This window comes from Brassica rapa, chromosome A09, assembly GCF_000309985.2.
Source record: "Brassica rapa cultivar Chiifu-401-42 chromosome A09, CAAS_Brap_v3.01, whole genome shotgun sequence".
Classification (NCBI taxonomy): domain Eukaryota; kingdom Viridiplantae; phylum Streptophyta; class Magnoliopsida; order Brassicales; family Brassicaceae; genus Brassica; species Brassica rapa.
The window spans coordinates 41,694,201-41,715,401 of NC_024803.2; the positions used below are offsets into that span (position 1 = coordinate 41,694,201).

At 29.0% G+C, this 21,201-nt stretch overlaps 5 protein-coding genes, 1 long non-coding RNA gene and 1 other non-coding gene across 8 annotated transcripts; 4 read left to right on the forward strand and 3 right to left on the reverse strand.

Moving 5' to 3' along the window:
• Positions 1-1,174: 1,174 nt before the first annotated feature.
• Positions 1,175-2,456, forward strand: LOC103842931 (protein PLANT CADMIUM RESISTANCE 2). Its single transcript, XM_009119614.3, has 4 exons — positions 1,175-1,411; positions 1,642-1,713; positions 1,806-2,018; positions 2,141-2,456. Exons 1-4 carry the CDS (start codon positions 1,333-1,335, stop codon positions 2,218-2,220), a joined length of 444 nt encoding a protein of 147 aa, XP_009117862.1. The 5' UTR covers positions 1,175-1,332; the 3' UTR covers positions 2,221-2,456.
• LOC103842933 (protein PLANT CADMIUM RESISTANCE 2) lies at positions 1,227-9,269 on the forward strand. Its single transcript, XM_009119615.3, has 5 exons — positions 1,227-1,307; positions 7,971-8,059; positions 8,379-8,450; positions 8,557-8,769; positions 8,951-9,269. The coding sequence occupies exons 2-5, from the start codon at positions 7,981-7,983 to the stop codon at positions 9,028-9,030; spliced, it is 444 nt and encodes a 147-aa protein (XP_009117863.1). The 5' UTR covers positions 1,227-1,307; positions 7,971-7,980; the 3' UTR covers positions 9,031-9,269.
• Positions 8,249-8,348, reverse strand: LOC117128813. Its single transcript, XR_004452204.1, has one exon. It is a non-coding gene; the product is annotated as a U6 spliceosomal RNA (small nuclear RNA).
• Positions 9,270-12,748: 3,479 nt separating the features above from the next.
• LOC103842934 (protein PLANT CADMIUM RESISTANCE 2) lies at positions 12,749-14,175 on the forward strand. The gene is made up of 5 exons (XM_009119616.3): positions 12,749-12,930; positions 13,069-13,179; positions 13,412-13,483; positions 13,609-13,821; positions 13,903-14,175. The coding sequence occupies exons 2-5, from the start codon at positions 13,092-13,094 to the stop codon at positions 13,983-13,985; spliced, it is 456 nt and encodes a 151-aa protein (XP_009117864.1). The 5' UTR covers positions 12,749-12,930; positions 13,069-13,091; the 3' UTR covers positions 13,986-14,175.
• Positions 14,176-14,795: 620 nt separating this feature from the next.
• LOC117128260 lies at positions 14,796-15,715 on the reverse strand. Its single transcript, XR_004451536.1, has 2 exons — positions 15,453-15,715; positions 14,796-15,190 (listed from the first exon to the last, which is right to left on the reverse strand). It is a non-coding gene; the product is annotated as an uncharacterized LOC117128260 (long non-coding RNA).
• Positions 15,526-16,857, forward strand: LOC103842935 (protein PLANT CADMIUM RESISTANCE 2). The gene is made up of 4 exons (XM_009119617.3): positions 15,526-15,746; positions 15,960-16,031; positions 16,146-16,358; positions 16,471-16,857. The coding sequence occupies exons 1-4, from the start codon at positions 15,659-15,661 to the stop codon at positions 16,551-16,553; spliced, it is 456 nt and encodes a 151-aa protein (XP_009117865.1). The 5' UTR covers positions 15,526-15,658; the 3' UTR covers positions 16,554-16,857.
• A 2,853-nt stretch (positions 16,858-19,710) lies between these two features.
• LOC103842936 (nudix hydrolase 18, mitochondrial) lies at positions 19,711-21,057 on the reverse strand. Of its 2 annotated transcripts, none has more exons than XM_033280326.1 (4): positions 20,725-21,057; positions 20,550-20,640; positions 20,354-20,437; positions 19,711-20,268 (listed from the first exon to the last, which is right to left on the reverse strand). In XM_033280326.1, the coding sequence occupies exons 1-4, from the start codon at positions 20,793-20,795 to the stop codon at positions 19,990-19,992; spliced, it is 525 nt and encodes a 174-aa protein (XP_033136217.1). In that variant the 5' UTR covers positions 20,796-21,057; the 3' UTR covers positions 19,711-19,989. The 2 variants fall into 2 exon arrangements, with proteins under 2 accessions (XP_033136217.1, XP_009117867.1); XM_009119619.3 differs by having other exon boundaries at positions 20,550-20,655.
• Between the last annotated feature and the right edge of the window lie 144 nt (positions 21,058-21,201).

A 21,201-nucleotide genomic window follows, 5' to 3' on the forward strand; every position in this document is an offset into this window, starting at 1 on the left:
ATTTTTAAATTATAAAAAGAAACTCTGAAAAAAATAAAAGAAAATTCAAAAAAAAAAAATTCAAAAAAAAATTATAAAAATTTCGAATCTGAAAACACATAATCTGAAACTATAAAAAAATTTCTTTTTTTTTATTTTTATTTTATTTATTTTATTTATTTTTATTTATTTTTGTTTGTTTATTTAATTTCAAACCAAGGGTATTAGGGATATTTTACCTTTTAATGAATGTCATTTTTGTGACTTTCTCTTTCTAATGCTATTTTTGAGACATAAACTTCAAAAGGTGTTATTATTGACAATTGCCCTTATTTATATATAATAGAATTTTCATCAATATATATATTATTGTGTTGAAATTTAAAAAAACACTCTAATATTAGAAATAGTTTAGAAAATATCTTCATACAAAAAAATTTATTAGTATTTAATTATAATTTTTATATCCTACTATTAAATTTTATAATATAGATATTATTTCTAGATAATAAAACAATATATATTATAATTATCTTAATTTTTAATATGTTTTGATTTTTCGTTTATATATTTTTATATCTTAATATTTTAAATTTTATAGTATAATATTTTTTCCAGATAATAATAAAATATACATATATAAGAATTATCTTAATTTTTAATATTTTTCGTTTATAATTAGATAATAAGTTACAAATACAAATTCATTAAGAGTAGTATCGATATTAGCCGCTCTAACTTTTAATGTGAAGACTTCCTTGCGAAAAATTACTTTGCAAATAATATTATAGATATTTAGTTACTTGTTATTGTGTAAATTGTTTAGAATCCATGTGCGAGATTTTCATTGAAGGTGTTCTAAGATTTGAAAAAATAATTAAAAGTTTTAAACTTTTTAAAATATAGTTTTAGCATGTGGAGAAACTTCGGACGTACCAGGGCTTGTGGTCTAATGGTGATTAACTTGAGGGTAAAAGTTCGATACAGTGAAGCCACTAGGGTTCGAGTCTTGGCTACTGGGGAATTAACATTTCGGCATCGCCAGGAACAAATGACCGATATTTGGCAACACGTGACTAGTCTGAATCAATTCTGTAGGACCAGGATACTCTTGTATAATTCAAAAAAAAAAAAAACTTCGGACGTAGTCACGTAGAAAAGGCTATGTGTATGTGTACCCTTTTGTATTCTTACCATTTTATTTTCTTAGAACTGAAAATAATATAAAACCTATATTTGATAAGAAAAAAGATAATATCAACCCTATAAATATCATCACTACTGGGCATCATAAAGTAACAGAGCGAAGAAGTAACAGAACGATAGAGTTGCTCAAAAAAAAAAAAAAGAGTGATGGAAGTTCAAGGCAAACCTCAAGCTGAGGGTGAATGGTCCACCGGTTTCTGTGATTCCTGCTCGGATTGCTCCATCTGTAAACAATTCTTTCCAATTTTCAATAATTACGAAATTTTGTAAATAATCGCATACTTAAAATTAAGCACCTATATATATATACACGATCCATATATAGTATCTCATATATATTTATAAGTTATTATACTGTATTGATATTTTATCATAATTTTATATTACAAATCTATCATTTTGAGCCCAAAATTGATTATCAAAAATAATAATGGAATTTAGGATTAATTGTTGCAGGTTGTTTGACATGTTGGTGTCCTTGCGTTACCGTTGGCCGAATCGTAGAGATTGTAGACAAAGGTTCCACTTGTAAGTTTCTAAACTTATCGACAAAACGACAATCGTTTTTGTTTTCTTAATCAAAAACAAAATCAGTTTATTTAACAGAAAATAATTTTCAGCATGCTGTGCGGCTGGTGCGTTGTACATGTTACTAACGTGGTTCACGGGATGTGGATTCATCTACTCGTGCCATTACCGAACTAAAATGAGAAAACAATACAACCTTAAGGGTAGCGAATGTGGAGATTGTTTCAAACATTTCTGCTGTGAGCGTTGTGCCTTAACTCAAGCCTATCGCGAGCTCACCAACCGTGGTTTCGATGTAGCCCTTGGTATTATTTTATTTTGTTTATTAATCTTTAATCAAAGCTTCAAATACAATAATTTGCCTACTATTATTTCGCTTTGTTGAACCAAACTCACTCTGTTTTAATATAAACAATTAACTTGTTAGGATGGCAAGGAAACGCTGGACGTCAAAATGCCGGCGTTGCAATGGGTGCCCCGGTTGTGCAGGGTGGCATGATGAGATGAATTATATTTGCGTAACTATTATATTTTGTTTTCCTCTCCTCTGAACTTTTTTTCTTTATATCGTTGCCTTGAAAATAAATGGGGTTATCCGGTTTGTGTTTTTTTTCTTCGTCTCTTGTGTTTGATATGGATTTTATGAAAGTTTATATAGTATGTGTGCGTAACTGTCATTTAATAAATAAATGTGTATATAATTGTGGACATGTAAAGTATTTTGTAAAAGTTTCGTTTAATGATTCCTCATGCATTTTTGTAACTTTGTTAATTAGAAAATGAATACTCATTAAGTAAAAGTAGTCGTAGTTAAATAGTTTTATTTGTTGGTAGAAATACTGAATGATGAATCTATATAAATTTGATATATTATGCTTTAATTTTGGTCATTGCAAAATTTACAGGATAAGGCAGACATTGGTGTTTAAATATATATATATATAGTGAAGGACAATAATAATGATTTTTTCCTGAATTTATTTGCCATCTGAAACATAACCAGTACACTTTCAGTATATAGTAATTTGTAGTTCGAAATATATACTCCGTCTGTTTTATTATAAGTGTCGTTAAAATTTTTTGCACACAAATTAAAAAAATGATTGAATTTTCTATTGTACACTTTGTTTGATTTTATTAATTAATGAGGTAATAATAAGGATAAAAACTGGAAAACATTTAATATTTCCCTTAAAAATGAAAACGACACTTATAATAAAACAAAAATTAAAAGTTAAAAACAAAACTTAATATAAAATGGAAGAAGTATATAACAATTGGGGTATCAAAAATTTCTTAATATACATATATATATGCATATATAAGAGCATCTCCAAAAGAAACTCTATAACTCCAAATATAGAGTTTTTTGCTCTCCAAAAAGGAATTTCAAAACTTCAAATTTGAAGTTTTGAAGAGTGAAACTCCAAATATAGAGTTTCACTTTTCAAAACTTCAAATTTGAAGTTTCATCTTTTTATTTGCATTTTGGTCCTTACAATTATACATCATATTTATAATTCTTAAATATTGTTTTTGTTTATTGTTTTAATCCTTAAAACTTTTATATCTCATAAATATTTCAAATTTGTTATATAAACTTAAGTTTTACACATGAAATTAAATAAAAAAAATTAAAACAAGATTTATAATATTTTAAAACTAGAATTAAACAACAAGAATATTACAAAAAAAACCATAATAAAAACTTATTAAAAAGACACATGAAGACATAATTATTACTCAAATTTAAATATTATAACAAGACTAATAGTCTGGTAAATTTTCTCCGGAACCTCCAAAATCTCCAAAATATTGTTCAACAAATTTTGTGTAACCGAAGATGATTGTTGTTGTTGCTCTTGACGCATTTTTCGTATGATTCTTTCTTGTTCAGATCGAATGTATTCACGAATATTAACGTCATCGATAGAAGCTAAGTTTTTTAGCAATATTTTATTTTCCTCTTTTATTTCTTTAAAAGCTAACTTTTTTGCTTCATTTTGCAGTCGTAATTCAATCATCTCATGACCTTTTTCCCTGCTTGTTGTACTTTCGTTTAAAAGATCAAGGATTTTTTTCGTTTGATGATATCAAACTATCAGCAGACATATTATGAGGATATCCGGTTTCAACAATTTTTGGCTCGTAATCTACAAATAAAAAATAAAGAGAATCATTTTTCTTACTTCGAAATAGTTGATCATATATGGGAGCATTATGGAAATAATTTTATGCAATAATGTAATATTTGCTTGCAGTTTAATATTTAATTATGTACTTTTATTTATAATTTTATATTTTAGTGTAAGATTTTTTTTTAATTAATATTTCTGTAATATTTATATATATGTATTAGTTATTTATAGAAGTTTTATGAATTTACATCAACTATGACAAACATAAGGATCATAGTGTAAAATATAAATAATTTTGAAGTTAGGTTTGAAGTTTTACTTTTGGAGAAGAACACATTGAAACTTCAAATATAAAGTTTTGGAAACTTCAAAATAGAGTTCCTTTTTGGAGATGCTCTAAATATTACTATTCAATTGCGAGCTTTTAATAACTACGGGAAACTCAACAGAAAATATCTAAAATTACTAATTTGCGAAACAATGGTGGGGACCTGAATTTTCTTAAATATAAACCTGGAATTTGAACACTGCTGCAGGCTCGTTGGCTAAAACCTAAACAGCTCTGCTTAACTCTCATGTTTGATGTTTCTGTACCTTGTGTGGCCTATCCTTATTCTAATGAAAGTCTTTGTTGTTGTTCAAAACAAATCTGGAATTTCAAATAAGAAGTATACTAGTATCAAATTTATAGAAATATTTGGTAATGATATGAGAATGGGGATGAACAATTGCGTGCCATTATACTTCTATATGATTTGGTCGTGATTGTAACTAGGGATAATATTGATATTTCCGACGATTTGACTTTGTTTTGAATTTAATCTTTTCTTTCTTACTTCCATAAGTTAACACACTTAGTTTTGCAAATTCTAATAATTTTGTCATAATCAAATAAAGTATATATTTTAGAAATATTTGGTAAATAATCAATTGCGTGCCATTATACTTTTATATGATTTTGCAACTAGAGAATACTTATTTTTCAGTCGATTTGGATTATTATGTTGATTTAAATGAATTAACACACTGTTTTGCGAATTCAAATAACTATTTGTAATAATTGTTTGAACTGATTTTGGGACATAAACTTTCACTAGTTCTCCAACAACGTGAACTTCTCTTAACGGCCTCATTTTAATATTTTAGTTTTTTTTTTTGAACTCACACACATAATGTATATACATATGGATATTTTTGGGGAGTCCCATAAAAGTTAGAAAAGAGTGAGATTTTATTTAAATTTGTGTAGGCAAAAAGATACTAGTAGATAAATATTTATCTATTGTCTGTCTGAGTTAGTAAAACATACTAACCTAAATCAAGTAGAAAAGTCTTATGTATTTTTCGAATGGTGTTGACTGTTTAGATGAAAGACTTTAAATAATTCAATAAATACAATGGCTGGTATAAAATAAGTTTAAGGTGATAAATATCATTCGACCTCCATGTATTTTTTTTGTCACCGACCTCCATGTATAATACCTCCATTTTAATATTTTAGTTTTTTTTTTTTTGAACACACATAATGTATATACATATGGATATTTTTGGGGAGTCCCATAAAAGTTAGAAAAGAGTGAGATTTTATTTAAATTTGTGTAGGCAAAAAGATACTAGTAGATAAATATTTATCTATTGTCTGTCTGAGTTAGTAAAACATACTAACCTAAATCAAGTAGAAAAGTCTTATGTATTTTTCGAATGGTGTTGACTGTTTAGATGAAAGACTTTAAATAATTCAATAAATACAATGGCTGGTATAAAATAAGTTTAAGGTGATAAATATCATTCGACCTCCATGTATTTTTTTTGTCACCGACCTCCATGTATAATACCTCCATTTTAATATTTTAGTTTTTTTTTTTTGAACACACATAATGTATATACATATGGATATTTTTGGGGAGTCCCATAAAAGTTAGAAAAGAGTGAGATTTTATTTAAATTTGTGTAGGCAAAAAGATACTAGTAGATAAATATTTATCTATTGTCTGTCTGAGTTAGTAAAACATACTAACCTAAATCAAGTAGAAAAGTCTTATGTATTTTTCGAATGGTGTTGACTGTTTAGATGAAAGACTTTAAATAATTCAATAAATACAATGGCTGGTATAAAATAAGTTTAAGGTGATAAATATCATTCGACCTCCATGTATTTTTTTTGTCACCGACCTCCATGTATAATACTCTCAAATCAAATAATGAAGTTTTCTATTAGTGTTAGTTGTAAAAACAATGAGTAGTTTGGGGAGGATGCAGGATCATATTTAGATGGGGGGGGGGGGTGGGAAGGGGGTGGGGGCAGCCTTTTTTATTTCATTATGTACTAATAGAAGATGTAAATTGCATTTTTTAAACTAGCAGTAATTATTGAAGAAAAATCAAAAGATGTAAACTGCATTTTTTAAACTAGTAGTAATTATAGAAGAAAAATCAAAATTAGATGGGAGCACGTGCCCTATACCTCACCACTTGCGTCGCCATTGGTTGGGTGACGTTCAGAATCAGTCATACAACAGTCATACAACTATCTTTCGATTAGTAAACAGAGTCATACAACTATCTTTGGATTGACATTATCTTTGGATTGGGGACCTGTTTACACCAGAACTTTCGTATAGTAACAAATGCACGTCTTCTTTTAACTTCGTCCAAATTACATACAATTCAATTATAAACCTATTACTTCCTAATCAGAAAGATCGAAATCCATTTCTACACAACCAAAGATTTGAATTTTTTTTAATGGTTTAGAAGGTCAATTGATATTAAACCAGTTGGTTTCAATTGGTTTATAACTGAATCGATAAAGTGTTTTTGGATGATTAATTCATCATTTTATTCTACATATTTTTCAACATCATAACGAATTGGGACCTCTATATTGTCTAAAATGCTAAGGACCACTTCATCAACATTTTCCCACCCACTCAAAACGTTGTTATTGATTACCGGTAGACATTGAAACAGATTGGCTGGTAAACTAGCATGTACCATATAGTCCATGTTTGATAATGATACAGGCAAGTGATGGCCTAAAAGATTAGTGATATAAATATCCACTTAGTTATCTGATTGAAACATCCACTAACTTCGTTTTTGCGTGAGTAATTCATTTAACTCGTCTACTTTTTTTTTGAAACTAATTTAACTCGTCTACTTGTAATTTCATCATGCGTTTAATGTCTACACATCATAACACTTTATCAATTCATATTCAATGATACGAAAACAATACAGAAAGTTAATCCTCGAAATACTATAGATACAAACTATTCGAGACACCATAAACTGATTTTTCTCAGACTAACAAATATGGTTTTTTGCGATTCAAGTAAATAAGTAAGAAAAAGGGGAGGAGGAACGATAGAAACGACTCCAAAACTAAGAACTGTTAACGATAAATCCGAAAACCGTAAAACATTATAATAATATTAACTGAAAGAACCGAAGAAGTTGATGTTTTTTTAGCCGTTTGATGACAAAAAAAAGTATCACCTCCTTCGGGTCTTTCATTTACTATTTCCCACATTTGTTTGAGATCATTTATAGGTGCCTACTGGTGTTTTTCTTTTGAATTTTGTTTTTGATTGGTTGCACTTATGTTGTAAGAATACTTTTTGAATGAATTACAAAGTGTTAAAAAAAACTTAGCATCAGGAGTCTTAAAACAACCTAAATTTTTGGAATTTTTAATTGGAAATTTCTCACCAGATTTTCTGACAATTAATAAAATAAGAAGCTGCTTATATATTATTTAATATTGGTTTATGTATCTCAAATTATGAAAACTATATTAAATATTTAATAATATTTAATTGGCTTTTTATTTTATCGAAGAATCCGCCCCCCCACCGCCCCCCCCCCCCCCCCCCCCCCCCCGCGTGAGAGATTTTCAGTAAAGGTGGTCTAAGATTCGAAAGGATAATTTTAAATTTTAAATATAGTTTTATGAGAAGCTTCAGACGTAGTCACGTAGAGAAGGCGACGTGTACCGGTGGTCCGGTACCTTTTGCATTATTACCAATTTGTTTTTCTTATACCTAACTGAAAATAATATAAACCCCATAAATATCATCACTACTAGGCATAAAGTAACAGAGCGAAGAAGTAACAGAACGATAGAGTGATGGAAGTTGAAGGCAAACCTCAAGCTGACGGTGAATGGTCCACCGGTTTCTGCGATTGCTTCTTGGATTGTTCCAACTGTAAACTATTCTTTCCAATTTTCAACAAATTTAAAACCATGCGAACAATCGCAAAGTTATTCAGCACAATATATATGTACGATCCACATATAGTATCTCATATATATAGATTTATACGTAAGTAGTCTATATACATGTTTATCAAAATTTTAGATTACAAATCTATCATTTTACACAACTGATTTTCTCAAAAAGAATAATGGAATCGGTTTGTGCTTATCATCCTTGCACAGGGACCATACTAATTTTCTCTATATCATTAGAATTTTATTGGATGTCCCCGAAGAACATAATAATGGAATTTAGGTAATTGTTGCAGGTTGTATGACATTTTGGTGTCCTTGCGTTACCTTTGGCCAAATCGCAGAGATTGTAGACCAAGGTTCATCTTGTAAGTTTCTGCTCTTATCAAATTATCAACCGACAAAACCGCAATCGTTTTTTGTTTTTTAATCAAAAACCAATACCAGTTTATCTAACAGAAAAATAAATTTCAGCATGTGGTACGACTGGTGCGTTGTATATGTTACTAGCGTGGTTCACGGGATGTGGGTGCATCTACTCGTGCTTTTACCGAACTAAGATGAGAAAACAATACAATCTTAAGGGTAGCGAATGTGGAGATTGTCTCAAACATTTCTTCTGTGAGCTTTGTGCCTTAACTCAAGCCTATCGCGAGCTCACCAACCGTGGTTTTGATGTAGCCCTTGGTAGTATTTTATTTATTTTTATTAATTTTTAATCAAAGATTCAATATATCATAACTTGTCTGCTGCTATTTCGCTTTGTTGAACCAAAGTCACTCTGTTTTAATACAAACAACTAACGTGTACTATTTCGCTTTGTTGAACCAAAATCACTCTGTTTTAATACAAACAACTAACGTGTCAGGATGGCACGGAAACGTTGAACGTCAAAATGGCGGCGTTGCAATGGGTGCCCCGGTTGTGCAGGGCGGCATGATGAGATGAATTATATTTTCGTAACTTTTATATTTTGTTTTCCTCTCCTCTGAACTTTCTTACTTATTATCGTTGTCTTCAAAATAAATGGGGTGATCCGGTTTGTATTTTTTTTGCCTTCGTATCTTGTGTATGATACGGATTTTATGAAAGTTTATATAGTATGTATGCGTAACTGTCATTAAAAAAATTAAATTTGTATGTAACTGTGGATATGTAAAGTATTTTGTAAAAGTTTCGTTTAATGATTCCTCATGCATTTTTGTAAAAGTAGTCGTAGTTAAATACTGAATTATTTAAATACTACTTTTTTTTTGTTGGTAAAAACACTGAATATCTATTTAAATTATATATATATGTTTTAATAATATTGGTCATTGCAAAATTCACAGGGGAGAAATTAGTTAGTTTTGGCTATAAAAAAAACTAGATTTTCACCCGTGCAACCGCATGGGTATTTTTTTTCATTAGTATCATATATTCTTAAAATTCACTATGTTTTTAAATGTTTATATAACTTTCTCAAATACAATAATGTTATATTTTACATATTGGTCATTCAATCAAATTAATATGATAGCAGTATTGCAATTCAAGGCACACATCATTTAAAACAATATTGTTAATTTTCGGGAAGATATGAATTGAGCAATATGTATGAATATGTTGAAGAAATTGCTGCACATCAATGGTTGATGAAGTTTTACACATCATGGAAATATGAACCGATCAATTTTTGGTAGAAACATGTACATGGTGTCAATATTAATCAAGGTTGTTACTCTCTTACATCAACATCAGTACATAGTGTAAAATTTACTTGGATGTGTAAACTTAGGGAAATGTAGAAGACATATAAATTATATGACTCTAGATCAGGTTTCAAAGATCAAATTATATGACAATGTTCAGTTACAAAAAAAAATAATTATATGACAATGTTTATCATATCGAAGACACTGTCACTATATGACTCTAGATCAAGTTTCAAAGATCAAATTATATGGCAATGTTCGTCACGTACGTTTTATATAGAGTGTGACAATGCATGATTTATTGGGTGGATATAAATATAAAGGTATATAAATCTTCGATGGCTATTTATATTTTTAATTTTTCAAGATAGCTATTTATATTGTGGGGCTGTATCATTAATATAGAATCCCATTAATGATAGGAAAATATAATATTATGAATAAACACTTCCTAAATTCATAGATGAAAATAAATAAGGAAATTGGAATCTTGTTAGGATTTTATAATGCAAATGCATAAAATAATATAAATATTTTTTTAGGGGAAAGTCCATTTAAAATATCACACATGAAAGACGTCATGACTTCTCTTTTAATATAATAGACTAGGTTAAGATCCGCGCCTTGCGCGGAATGAATACTATTTATAAATTATTTTTAAGTATTACATATTTTTTACATATTATGAAATAATAAATATATATTGAATAATTAAAAATTTAGTAACTATTACGTATATAATTAAATTGGTACAAATACTTAAATAAATTTTATTTATCCAGACAAACACTTTTTTATATTTTATATGTTATAAAATTAAGTTTAAATGATATTAACATAGATATATAGTACATTTTTAATATTGACATCTCTTAAAAAATATTTTATACTCATATTATTTTTGATCGTTTGTATTTCTTTATAACAAAAATTTTAAACAAATGATAACAATAAAAACTTTATGGGATGTTTAATAGTTTTAGTAATTTATAATTTTAAAAACATTCAATACAAAGTTTAAAATCTAAATATTAAGTTGTCAATAATTGTTCAAAATGTTTATCAAAAAATTTCAAATCAAATTCGAAATTAAAATACTTATGTATTTTATATAGTATATAATTTATTTTTAAAAAATATTAATATGCATATATATAATATTTATTAAATGAGACTTCCTACTTATGAAATTTCATAATCATTTGTATCTTGTTATAACATAAATTTCAGTGTGAGAATTTTAACAACTTTAGTCATTTATATTCGTTTTTTAAAATTCAAACTATAACATATACGAAAAAATCTAATTTTTTATTATAGTTAATGTGGTTGTTTAATTTATTTTAAAATGAATTAAAAATTATAGAGAATAGACTGATTTTTATCAAATATTTATTATTCAAAATCATTAATTGTCATATATATACTTTAGTCACATTAGGTAATTCCGTGATTTTTATTTAAGGAAACAATGAAGAACATTTATGATTAATTTATGGTTAGTTTAATAAAAAACTTATTATATATTTATATGGACCAACATATTTTTCTAAGGATTCTAAGAATGATTGTGGTGATGACATGTGGCTACAAAAATATGTTGTAATGCTTCTCTTTTAATATATAGGGGATTACATGGCGGAAATTAGTTAGCTTTGGCTATAAAAAAAGAAGAAGAATATCGTTTAGGACAGACAAGGCGAGTATTTAAAAAGAAACAAAATATAATAAAGGACAATAACAATGAATGTTTTCTGAAATTATTTGCCATCTGAATCATACATCTACCTGTACACGTTACATATATATTTTTATATAGTCAAATATATAAAATTAGAACAGTAGTTTACTTTTTTAACCGAATAGTAATTTACTAATTTTCAAAATAATGGTTGGGACCTGGATTTTCTTAGATATAAACCTGGAATATGAAATAAAAATTATACTAGTATCAAATTAAATATGTACAATATATATATATATAGATATATATATCTTGTAAATGATACGAGAATGGGAATGGTCAATTGCGTGCCATCATAATTTATATGATTTGGTCGTGATTGTAACTAGAGATAATATTGATATTTCCGTCGATTTGAATCATTATATTTTTACTTTAATATTTTCTTTCTTAGTTCAATATATAAGTCAACACACTTTGTTTTACAAATTCTAATAATTTTGTCATAATCAAATAAAATATTTTTGTAAGAAATATGTGGTAAATGATATGACAATGAGTATACTTCTACATGATTTGGTCGTGATTGCAACTAGAGATATTATTGATATTTCCGTCGATTTGAATGATTTTTTATTAAATTAATTAACACACATTGTTTTGCAAATTTTAATAATTCTTTATCATAATTATCTTGACTGATTTTGGGACATAAACTTTCACTACTTCTCCCACAACGTACCCTTTTCTTTAAGGGCATAATTTTAATATTTTGTGATTTTTAACATATGAACTTGCCGACAAAAAAAAAGTTAGAAAAGAGGGAGACTTAATTTATATGTGTAGGCGAAATAATAATAGTATATAAATATTATTTTTGACCGTCTGTATCAGTAGACATATAACCTAAATCAATTAGAAAGTCTTAATTTGTTTTCGAATGGTGTTCACTGTTTAGATGAAAGACTTTAAATACTTTAATAAACACAATGGCTGGGTTAAAAGAAGTTTAAGGTAATACAATAGCATTCGATCTCCATGTATAATTCTTAAAAACAATCAGTAGTTTGGGTGACGTCAGAATCAGCGCCATACAACTATCTTTTCTGTTATCTCTTGAAAAATGATGAAAACACGTTTTATGTTTTTTTTGAGGAAAACTTGTTATATACTTATGTGTCATTATCGTCCATTAAAAATAAAATAGATTCATTAGAAACAAAACCCTAAGAGAAAAGGTAAAACTAAAAGTGAAGGAAATATTTTGGAGTCCAAATATTTAAATAGTGTCGGTGGGTACTTTCAAGGAAATTCGAATATAGGCAACCTTGTCTAATTTTTTGGTCAAATGTACTAAAGGTTCTACCGAGTAAAAAGATAATGGACTTTCATGTTCTTATAAATACAAGCACATCCTTCGTTTGTGATCAAAGACCTTAAACATCTTGTTTTGTTTAAAAGTTAGTTTCTCTCTCTCTCTCTCTCTCTCTCTCTCTCTCTCTCTCTCTTCTCTCTCTCTCTCTCTCTCTCTCTCTCTCTCTCTCTCTCTCTCTCTCTCTCTCTCTCTCTCTCTCTCTCTCTCTCTCTCTCTCTCTCTCTCTCTCTCTCTCTCTCTCTCTCTCTCTGTCGCGATGGAAGCTCAACACCTTCATGGCAAGCCTCAAGCTGAAGGAGAATGGTCCACAGGATTCTGTGATTGCTTCTCCGACTGCAAAAACTGTAATAAAATAACTCCGGTTTATTTATTAATTTCTATATATTTTCACTTTGTGTTCAAAAAGAAAAAACAAAAAAAAAATCACTTATATAATAATACATATAAAAAATTAATAAATAACTAATGTTATGGTTGTTATAATTAAGTTTACAGTTTATACTTATATTTTTCTTCGTCACCTGGAAAAAATGACCAACAAAACTTGTTACTAATCTTGCAAAAATGAATGAACAGGTTGTATCACATGCTGGTGTCCATGTATTACATTCGGCCAAGTCGCTGAGATTGTAGATCAAGGATCAACCAGTAAGCTTAACTACTTAAGTCTTAAACCATATAACAAGATATATATATATATACATAATATTGTCAAAAATAAAGAAAGGCAGCAAGCGATAGGGATAAATAAATTTTGGTTTTGGAAATTTCAGCGTGTGGCACGGCTGGAGCACTATACGCGTTAATAAACGCAGTAACGGGTTGCGCATGTATATACTCGTGTTTCTATCGTGGAAAGATGAGAGCTCAATACAATATCGAAGGCAGTGATTGTGGAGACTGCCTAAAACATTTCTTCTGCGAGCTCTGTGCTCTGACCCAACAATACCGTGAACTCAAGAACCGCGGTTTCAATATGGATCTTGGTATATTGATTTCTCTTATGCCTATTTTTGTAATCTCAAAATATATATTCGCATTCCTTAAAATTTTATTTGGTATTTTAGGATGGGTGGGGAACGTACAGAGGCAGCAGAACCAAGGCGCCGAGATGGGTGCTCCTGTCTTTCAAGGTGGCATGAACCGTTGAGACTAATTCTTTAATGTAATTTATTCGGTCTTATAATGAACGAGGTTTAGTCCTCTGTGTGTTTCTGTATTATGCTCGGGAATTATGAAATGAAAGTGATTATATATTTGTGTAATATTGGGTCAAAAATATGACATTTGAACAAGTCAACTTTCATCATATTATATACACATACGTATTTGACTTGATTTGGTCGAGATTGTAAATGTGAGACTGACTCGTCTACTGTTGTCAAAAATAAATCGTCTACTTCAAATATTCCAATAACTTGTTTTATTTGATGTCAGAGTTCATTTGTTTACATCCTACCTTTTTCCTGGACCCAGTTGGCGTTGATAAAATATTCCTAAATAATTTATATTTTAGAATTTTCACACTTATTAAGAAAACACTTAAAATTTTGATAATAAATGTATGATTTTCTGTGTTTAGCTATTTCCTATGATTTTTAACCAATCAAAATTCAGTAAACACCATTAATGTTTTTAAAATTTACAATTTTCCATTATTACATACATTGAATTAAAAAATATGGATCTTTTAGAAACAAAATATTTTTCTAAAACATGGATCATTTAGAAACGGAGGGAGTATATACAACTCCTTTGTAGACATACAACTATTTCTCTTCAACACAATGGGTGCGATTGGTAGTATTTCAGAATAATAAGGTAGAAATGATGAACATCAATATAGAAAAAGAAAAAAACTACAGTAAAAGAAAGTAAAGTGAATTAAAAACTCCAAGAAGATAAGTAAAAGTTCTACTTTCAAATAACAAAAGTAAGAATCTGTAGCTAAAATAAAGTATTTTTCTTTCTTTTCCAATGTGATTAGTATAAAATAAAGCAATTAAGAGTGAAATACCGTCGTCTCAATTCAACTAAACAATCACACCACGCATTTTCAGAGGTCAGACAATTAACGTCCAAGAATAGGGGTGAACATTTTGGTTTTTACTTCTTTCAGGATTTGGTTTAAGTGGTTTGGTTTCATTTAGTGACTTAAACATATTGTTCTAAAATATGTTTTGGGAATCAGTCATACATCTATTTTTCCCTCTTGAAAGTTAATGAAAACACTGTTTATAGTTTTAATGAAAACACAGTTACAATTTTACAAATGTGCCATCGTCGTCCATTAAAAATAAAATATTCCTCAAAACAAAACCTAAAAAAGAAAAGTAAAAGTCAAGGAAATTAATACTCCATCCGTTCCTAAAAAATCTATGTTATAGTTTTTTCACACTTATTAAAAAAACATTTAAAATTGTATTTTTCAATACATTATTTTCCTTAATTAATTATTTACAATAACTTTTAACCAATGAAATTTTATTAAACACAATTGTTTTTTTTTTGAAAAGTACAATTTTTCATTAATTAATATCTTGAAAATGTAAATAATATATCTTTTTAAAACAATTTTTTTTCTAAAACATTGATTTATAAAGAACAGAGGGAGTACTAAGTAACGGCGGTGGGTACTAATTCAAAGATAAGTAAGTTGTTATTTTTTGGTCAAAAATAATAGAGGCTCTGCCGAGTTAAAGAGATTAATGTTCTTATAAATACAAGCATTACGTTAGCTTCAGATCAAACACACCTTAAAGTCTTAAACATATTGTTCTGTTTTAAATATACTAGTTTCTTTCTCTTTCTCTCTATCTCGCGATGGAAGCTCAACACCTTCATGCTAAGCCTCGAGCTGAAGGAGAATGGTCCACAGGATTCTGTGATTGCTTCTCCGACTGCAAAAATTGTAATTAAATAACTCCATATTTATTTATTAATTTCTATAGCTTTTCACATATATAATTATACATATAAAAGATAATAAATAATTAATGTTAATACTTGTCATCAATCTACAGTTTATATTAATATCTTTTTTTTTCTTTATCATCTGATCCTCTATTTATGGAAAAGTGACCAAGAAAACTTATTATTAATCTTCAAAAATGAATGAAAACAGGTTGTATCACATGTTGGTGTCCATGTATTACATTTGGCCAAGTCGCTGAGATTGTAGATCAAGGATCAACCAGTAAGTTTAGTTACTTAAGTCTTAAACCATCTAACAATATATATATATATATATCTATTATATATATCGCAGCAAGCAATAGCGATAAATAAAATTTTGTTTTGGAAATTTCAGCGTGCGGTACGGCTGGAGCACTATACACGTTGATAAGTTGTTTCACGGGTTGTGGATGTATATACTCGTGTTTCTATCGTGGAAAGATGAGAGCTCAATACAATATTGGAGGCAATGATTGTGGAGACTGCCTTAAACATTTCTTCTGCGAGCTCTGTGCTCTTACCCAACAATACCGTGAACTCAAAAACCGTGGTTTCAATATGGATCTTGGTATTGGTTTCTTTTATATCTGTTTTCCTTTTTTGGGTTGTCATTAATTTATTTGTGCTAATCTCAGTTATATATATATTCGCATTCGTTAAAAGTTAATTTGGTAATTTAGGATGGGCTGGGAACGTACAGAGGCAGCAGAACCAAGGCGTGGCGATGGGTGCTCCAGTCTTCCAAGGCGGCATGACCCGCTAAGATTTATTCCTTCATATGCAATTCATCTAAGTCAATTCAATAAAACGAGGTTTAATCGTCTGCCTGTGTTTGTGTAATATGTTTGTTATTAAGTGCTTTTGTAAAAAAAGTGTTGGTTAAGAAAATGGTTGTATCTATTTGTAATTTTGTATAATATTCGGTCTACTGATATACTTATGTTGGAGTAGTCAACTTTAATGCCATTATATATACATACGTCTTTGACTTGATTTGGTCGAGATTGTAAATGTGAGATTGGATGGCATACTTTTAAATATTTTAATTAAATCTGCTTTTTATTTTACAAGTTTATATTTTTCGTTGATAATCCTTCACTATTTTAAATAGCATATTTAAGTTCTTTTTTGAGAAATACTTGGGATAATGATTGGCACTGAGGTTTCACTTCTAAAAGAGTATAATCTTTTCTTTTTTTTTGAATGAATGTAAAATTTTATTCAATCAAAACTTTGTACATCAAGTGCTTCTGTTGTGTTTGTAAGAAACTTCTATACTCTAGATTCTATGAAAAAATCCTTCATGGTGGTCTCTCTCTTGTTGCAAACCAAGTGGTCAAGCTCTCCTCAAGATACTTTTGCCCCAGCCCCTTGACTGAGAGTAGCTTGAGTCTGATTGTTTTATCTACAAACTTGGTGATGACATTCACAGTTTGTGGCTGTTCTCCATGTCTAAAAAGAGTATAATCAAATCCAGCTTTGTTGTATATTCATTAATTGTAATCTTCATGCGTATCTTATCTAGTAACGTCAAATAAGCTTTTTTTCTATGAATGACTTCTTAAATGGTATACCGTATAATGAACAAGCGACATTTTCTTGGAATGCATTCATAATCATTTATGGTCAATAACTTTATCATTCATAACCAAAATGTATGTGTGGAAGAACCCATCGTCTCCGAAGAAAATTAAAGAGATAACAATAAAGTTATACCAAATTATACAGTTTTATCATTATATAGTTATACCAAGTAATACAGTTTTACTTATTTAGTTACATCAAATTATACAGTTTTATCAATCTAGTTATACCACATATAGTTATATTAAATTATACAATCGATCTCAAATGTCCAATTTACAAATACGACATATTTGGTGGATAAACTTTGGATAATTTAGAGGATTTAATCGGATTTAAGCTACAACAAAATAAGTAAGAGGGATGACGGCCGAGTCTAAAGTTTAAACTTTTAATTCTTTAAGAGTAGATTAATAGGAATAATGGCAGAATTGGATTGATCTGTGTCATGGTAAATTTGACAGCAAGAGAGAGAAAGACAAAAGAAAAATGAAGTATGAAAGACTGATTTAGATAGAGGAGGCAATTTAGATTTTAACTATGTTTATTAAGATTAAGAAAAAGAATATATGAGAATTAATAAGAGCATGTGAGAATAGAATTTACGGGCATTTAATACTTAAATTTCTTAAGCATATTTTATATGGTTTCGGCGCATATGATTTTGGACCGGCTTTAATTATTAGTAAGCTGTCGACAAAGAACAGCTGACCTAAACGGTCGAATTTTCGTTTTATCCAAAATCAAATATTCCAGTATATATGTTGATGACGAAAGTTAATATTTTGTGTATCTAAAATTTGCATCATTCACAAAGATTGGAAACTGTGGATGGCGTGTTTCCAACTGATGATATGTATATTTTCCTGTGTACCGCGACAAAGCTAATGACATCTAAGACGTGGAACATCCGAGTGTTCCACAATTGATAATAACCAAACCTCTGATTAACTCAAAAGAGACAGAGACTTATTAATAGTGTCAACTTTTAATTTTTCATTGATGTAGGTGAGAAGTACCAATAATCAGTGCCGTGCGAGGATTTTTCGGAGCTCAAGGCGAATTTTAAAAATAAATGTTTATAATATGTAATAAAAAATATAATTTTTTTTTTAATTTGTAATTTAAAAGTAAAGGTTAAAATGATAAGTAGAAAACTGATATTTTTAGAGAAAGCTAAAATAATGATTTGGTATTTAGAAAGATAAAAATAATTATTTAAATACAATGTAAAGAATAAAAATAAAAGTAATAATAAAAAATATTGAATAAAAATAATGGTAGATAAAGTATAGAACATTTTGTCGTTTAAAAAATGATGATAGATAAAAAAATATGTATGTTAAAACGTATTATTTATTTTTTCTATAAACTATTTCATCAAACTATCATAATGTATAAATAAAAATACAAATAGCTAATTTTTGGTAAGAAAAAAATTGGATTACAATAAGTAACAAAAGCAAAACAAAAATCAGAACTATGAGTTATAGTCAGTTCTTCAATTAATGCTTTGTATTTTAGTTATAACACATTTTGAAATTTATTAGAATAAAAGCATTCATCGAAAACAAAAGTCAAATTCAGAATCATGTGAAAATATACCTAAAACTATACATTTAGTTTTACAGAATAATTTTATGGAAATAAGAGCTCTAAAAATTGCACATTTTGCAGGGGCCTAAGGTAGAAGCCTTATCAAAACCATGGTAAGCATGCCTCTGCCAATAATCAATGTCATTGGCTGATGACAGTTAGAAGTAGGTGGAAAATACAGGTTACTAATTTACAATTATGAACGGAAGTTTGCCATAAAATAAAGCAAAAAATATTAGGCCAAAATTCAAGGGATGATTCATCAAGTTTCTTTAGCTTATCACGTGTACTCAAACCATCATCAATGATGTCACCACCATGTTCTTCGTGTTACTAGCTAGTACTACCATCATTATAAGTTCTAATCTAATGTTACCGATTACGTGGTCTATATATCTGTCTTAACTAAAAATAGGATTTTAATAAATAATTATTTGATAGTCTTTTAATTATCAAAATCATTATATTTTTATAATATTTTTTTGTTTGTTCATAAAATTAAAATTATGGTTACATATATATTCCCTCTCTTCATTTCAGTCACATAAACTTTATTTCAAAACAAATGTTGTTTTAAAAATTTAATGCAAAATTTATTAACAATATTCTCTAAATTAGTTTTTTATTGGTTAGGCGTATATATAAAGATGTTTTTATTTTGAAAATATGTAAAATTAAATATATTTTTTTATTTATCGGCAATTACAATTAAAATGAAACGGAAATAGTTATTATTGATATTTATTTAAAAATTTGAACTACATAATTATATTGCAATTTATTTCAGATAGTTTTTTTTGTGATTAGTGATTTTCTGAATATTAACACACAAGCATTATAACAACAATCACAAAACATTGTTCTTTGGCAACGAACCAGAGTAATCCCCACGAGATCATATTATCTAGTCTAGCTCCACACATCTAAAATCTACAAGCTTTTCGTTGCTCTGGCGTAAGATGTTTTTCTACAAAGATTAACCTAAAAGTGATGAAGCGCACATCAGATTAGATTTCTTTTCAGCAGATAGAGATCAATGGAACTGTCTTGTCTTCTTCCATAGGCTTCATAACTGATGGTGGTGGTGAAGAAAGCCTGTGAACCAAAACATCTAAAGCTTCTTTCATCCACCAGTCTCTACAAGCTTCTCTTGCTTCATCTACTTTCATCCACATTCTTTGACGAAGATGTTGTTCAGGCCAAAGTTCAAGCTCTTCTTTCACAAGCATTGGGAACATTAGTCCTTCATAGAATGTTCCTCTGCTTTTGCTTAAGAAATCCCATTTTCCAAGTTGTCTCTGCTCAAATACCATCACACATATTTAAACAATCCAAATAAAATAAGGTCAAAACGGTACCATAAGATCAGTATTAACTATATACCTCAACGTCTCCAATAACTCCAGCTTCTTCCAGAGACTCTCTTAAAGCAGCTTCTTCTATAGACTCATCAAGCTCCCAACCACCCTGACATTATTCCAGAGTAATGAAATAGTTAATTTCCATATGACTAATAATCAAAAGCTAGGGCTTATTTTTTTGTTTGGTTTAGTTGGTGCATAGTACATAGAGTTAGTACCTTTGGGAACATTAGAGCATGACCTTTTTGTGATGAGATAACCAACACTTCAAATTCATCGCTAACTATGCCATCGCTTGAAGTTTTGAGTCTATACGGAATACACCTAAAGTTTCACCCAAATTTCAAATTTCAGAAACTTAAATCAGATGGAAATCAAATCCGAGATACATACCCTACGACCTGACGGCGTCCCTTATTGTATCTTTGGAACTGACGACCCGTACGAGAGACCACACACACCATTTGTGTGTACAAAAGACGAGTGATCACGGTTTTGTTTGGACTGAGGATGAATCTTCACAAGAAAAAAAAAATCTTCACAAGAAAGAAGAACCCACGAATGTTTAGTCGGTTCGGAGATCGAAGTTACAAAGTCTTTTAAGTGTTAATTATAAGAAAATGAGTGGATAGGAGATATGAAATATGATGGTTGAGTGAAGAAAAGATTGAGATGAGACAAAAACCGTTGTCTCTGCCTCGTATGGCTTATCCTTCTTATAGATAAACGGTCGATTTTTTTTTCCTTTTTTCTTTTTTTTATTGTTCCCATCGTATTTGGTAATTTTAACTTTAATTTGGTGTAATAATTAATTAGAAAATAAAGCAGTGCACAAGAAATTATGAATGGTGAATTACGTTATCTCACATC

Bases quoted from the DNA above. Each gene is read 5' to 3' on its own strand.
- LOC103842934 (XM_009119616.3), top strand. From the start codon at position 13,092: ATGGAAGCTCAACACCTTCATGGCAAGCCTCAAGCTGAAGGAGAATGG. The intron at 13,180-13,411 runs GTAATAAAATAA...ATGAATGAACAG, and splicing joins CTTCTCCGACTGCAAAAACT to GTTGTATCACATGCTGGTGT. The intron at 13,484-13,608 runs GTAAGCTTAACT...TGGAAATTTCAG, and splicing joins TGTAGATCAAGGATCAACCA to CGTGTGGCACGGCTGGAGCA.
- LOC103842931 (XM_009119614.3), top strand. From the start codon at position 1,333: ATGGAAGTTCAAGGCAAACCTCAAGCTGAGGGTGAATGGTCCACCGGT. The intron at 1,714-1,805 runs GTAAGTTTCTAA...AATAATTTTCAG, and splicing joins TGTAGACAAAGGTTCCACTT to CATGCTGTGCGGCTGGTGCG. The intron at 2,019-2,140 runs GTATTATTTTAT...TTAACTTGTTAG, and splicing joins TGGTTTCGATGTAGCCCTTG to GATGGCAAGGAAACGCTGGA.
- LOC103842935 (XM_009119617.3), top strand. From the start codon at position 15,659: ATGGAAGCTCAACACCTTCATGCTAAGCCTCGAGCTGAAGGAGAATGG. The intron at 15,747-15,959 runs GTAATTAAATAA...GAATGAAAACAG, and splicing joins CTTCTCCGACTGCAAAAATT to GTTGTATCACATGTTGGTGT. The intron at 16,359-16,470 runs GTATTGGTTTCT...TTGGTAATTTAG, and splicing joins TGGTTTCAATATGGATCTTG to GATGGGCTGGGAACGTACAG.
- LOC103842936 (XM_009119619.3), bottom strand. From the start codon at position 20,795: ATGGTGTGTGTGGTCTCTCGTACGGGTCGTCAGTTCCAAAGATACAAT. The intron at 20,656-20,724 runs GTATGTATCTCG...GTGAAACTTTAG, and splicing joins GGACGCCGTCAGGTCGTAGG to GTGTATTCCGTATAGACTCA. The intron at 20,269-20,353 runs GTATATAGTTAA...GTATTTGAGCAG, and splicing joins GAGTTATTGGAGACGTTGAG to AGACAACTTGGAAAATGGGA.
- LOC103842933 (XM_009119615.3), top strand. From the start codon at position 7,981: ATGGAAGTTGAAGGCAAACCTCAAGCTGACGGTGAATGGTCCACCGGT. The intron at 8,060-8,378 runs GTAAACTATTCT...TAATTGTTGCAG, and splicing joins CTTCTTGGATTGTTCCAACT to GTTGTATGACATTTTGGTGT. The intron at 8,770-8,950 runs GTAGTATTTTAT...CTAACGTGTCAG, and splicing joins TGGTTTTGATGTAGCCCTTG to GATGGCACGGAAACGTTGAA.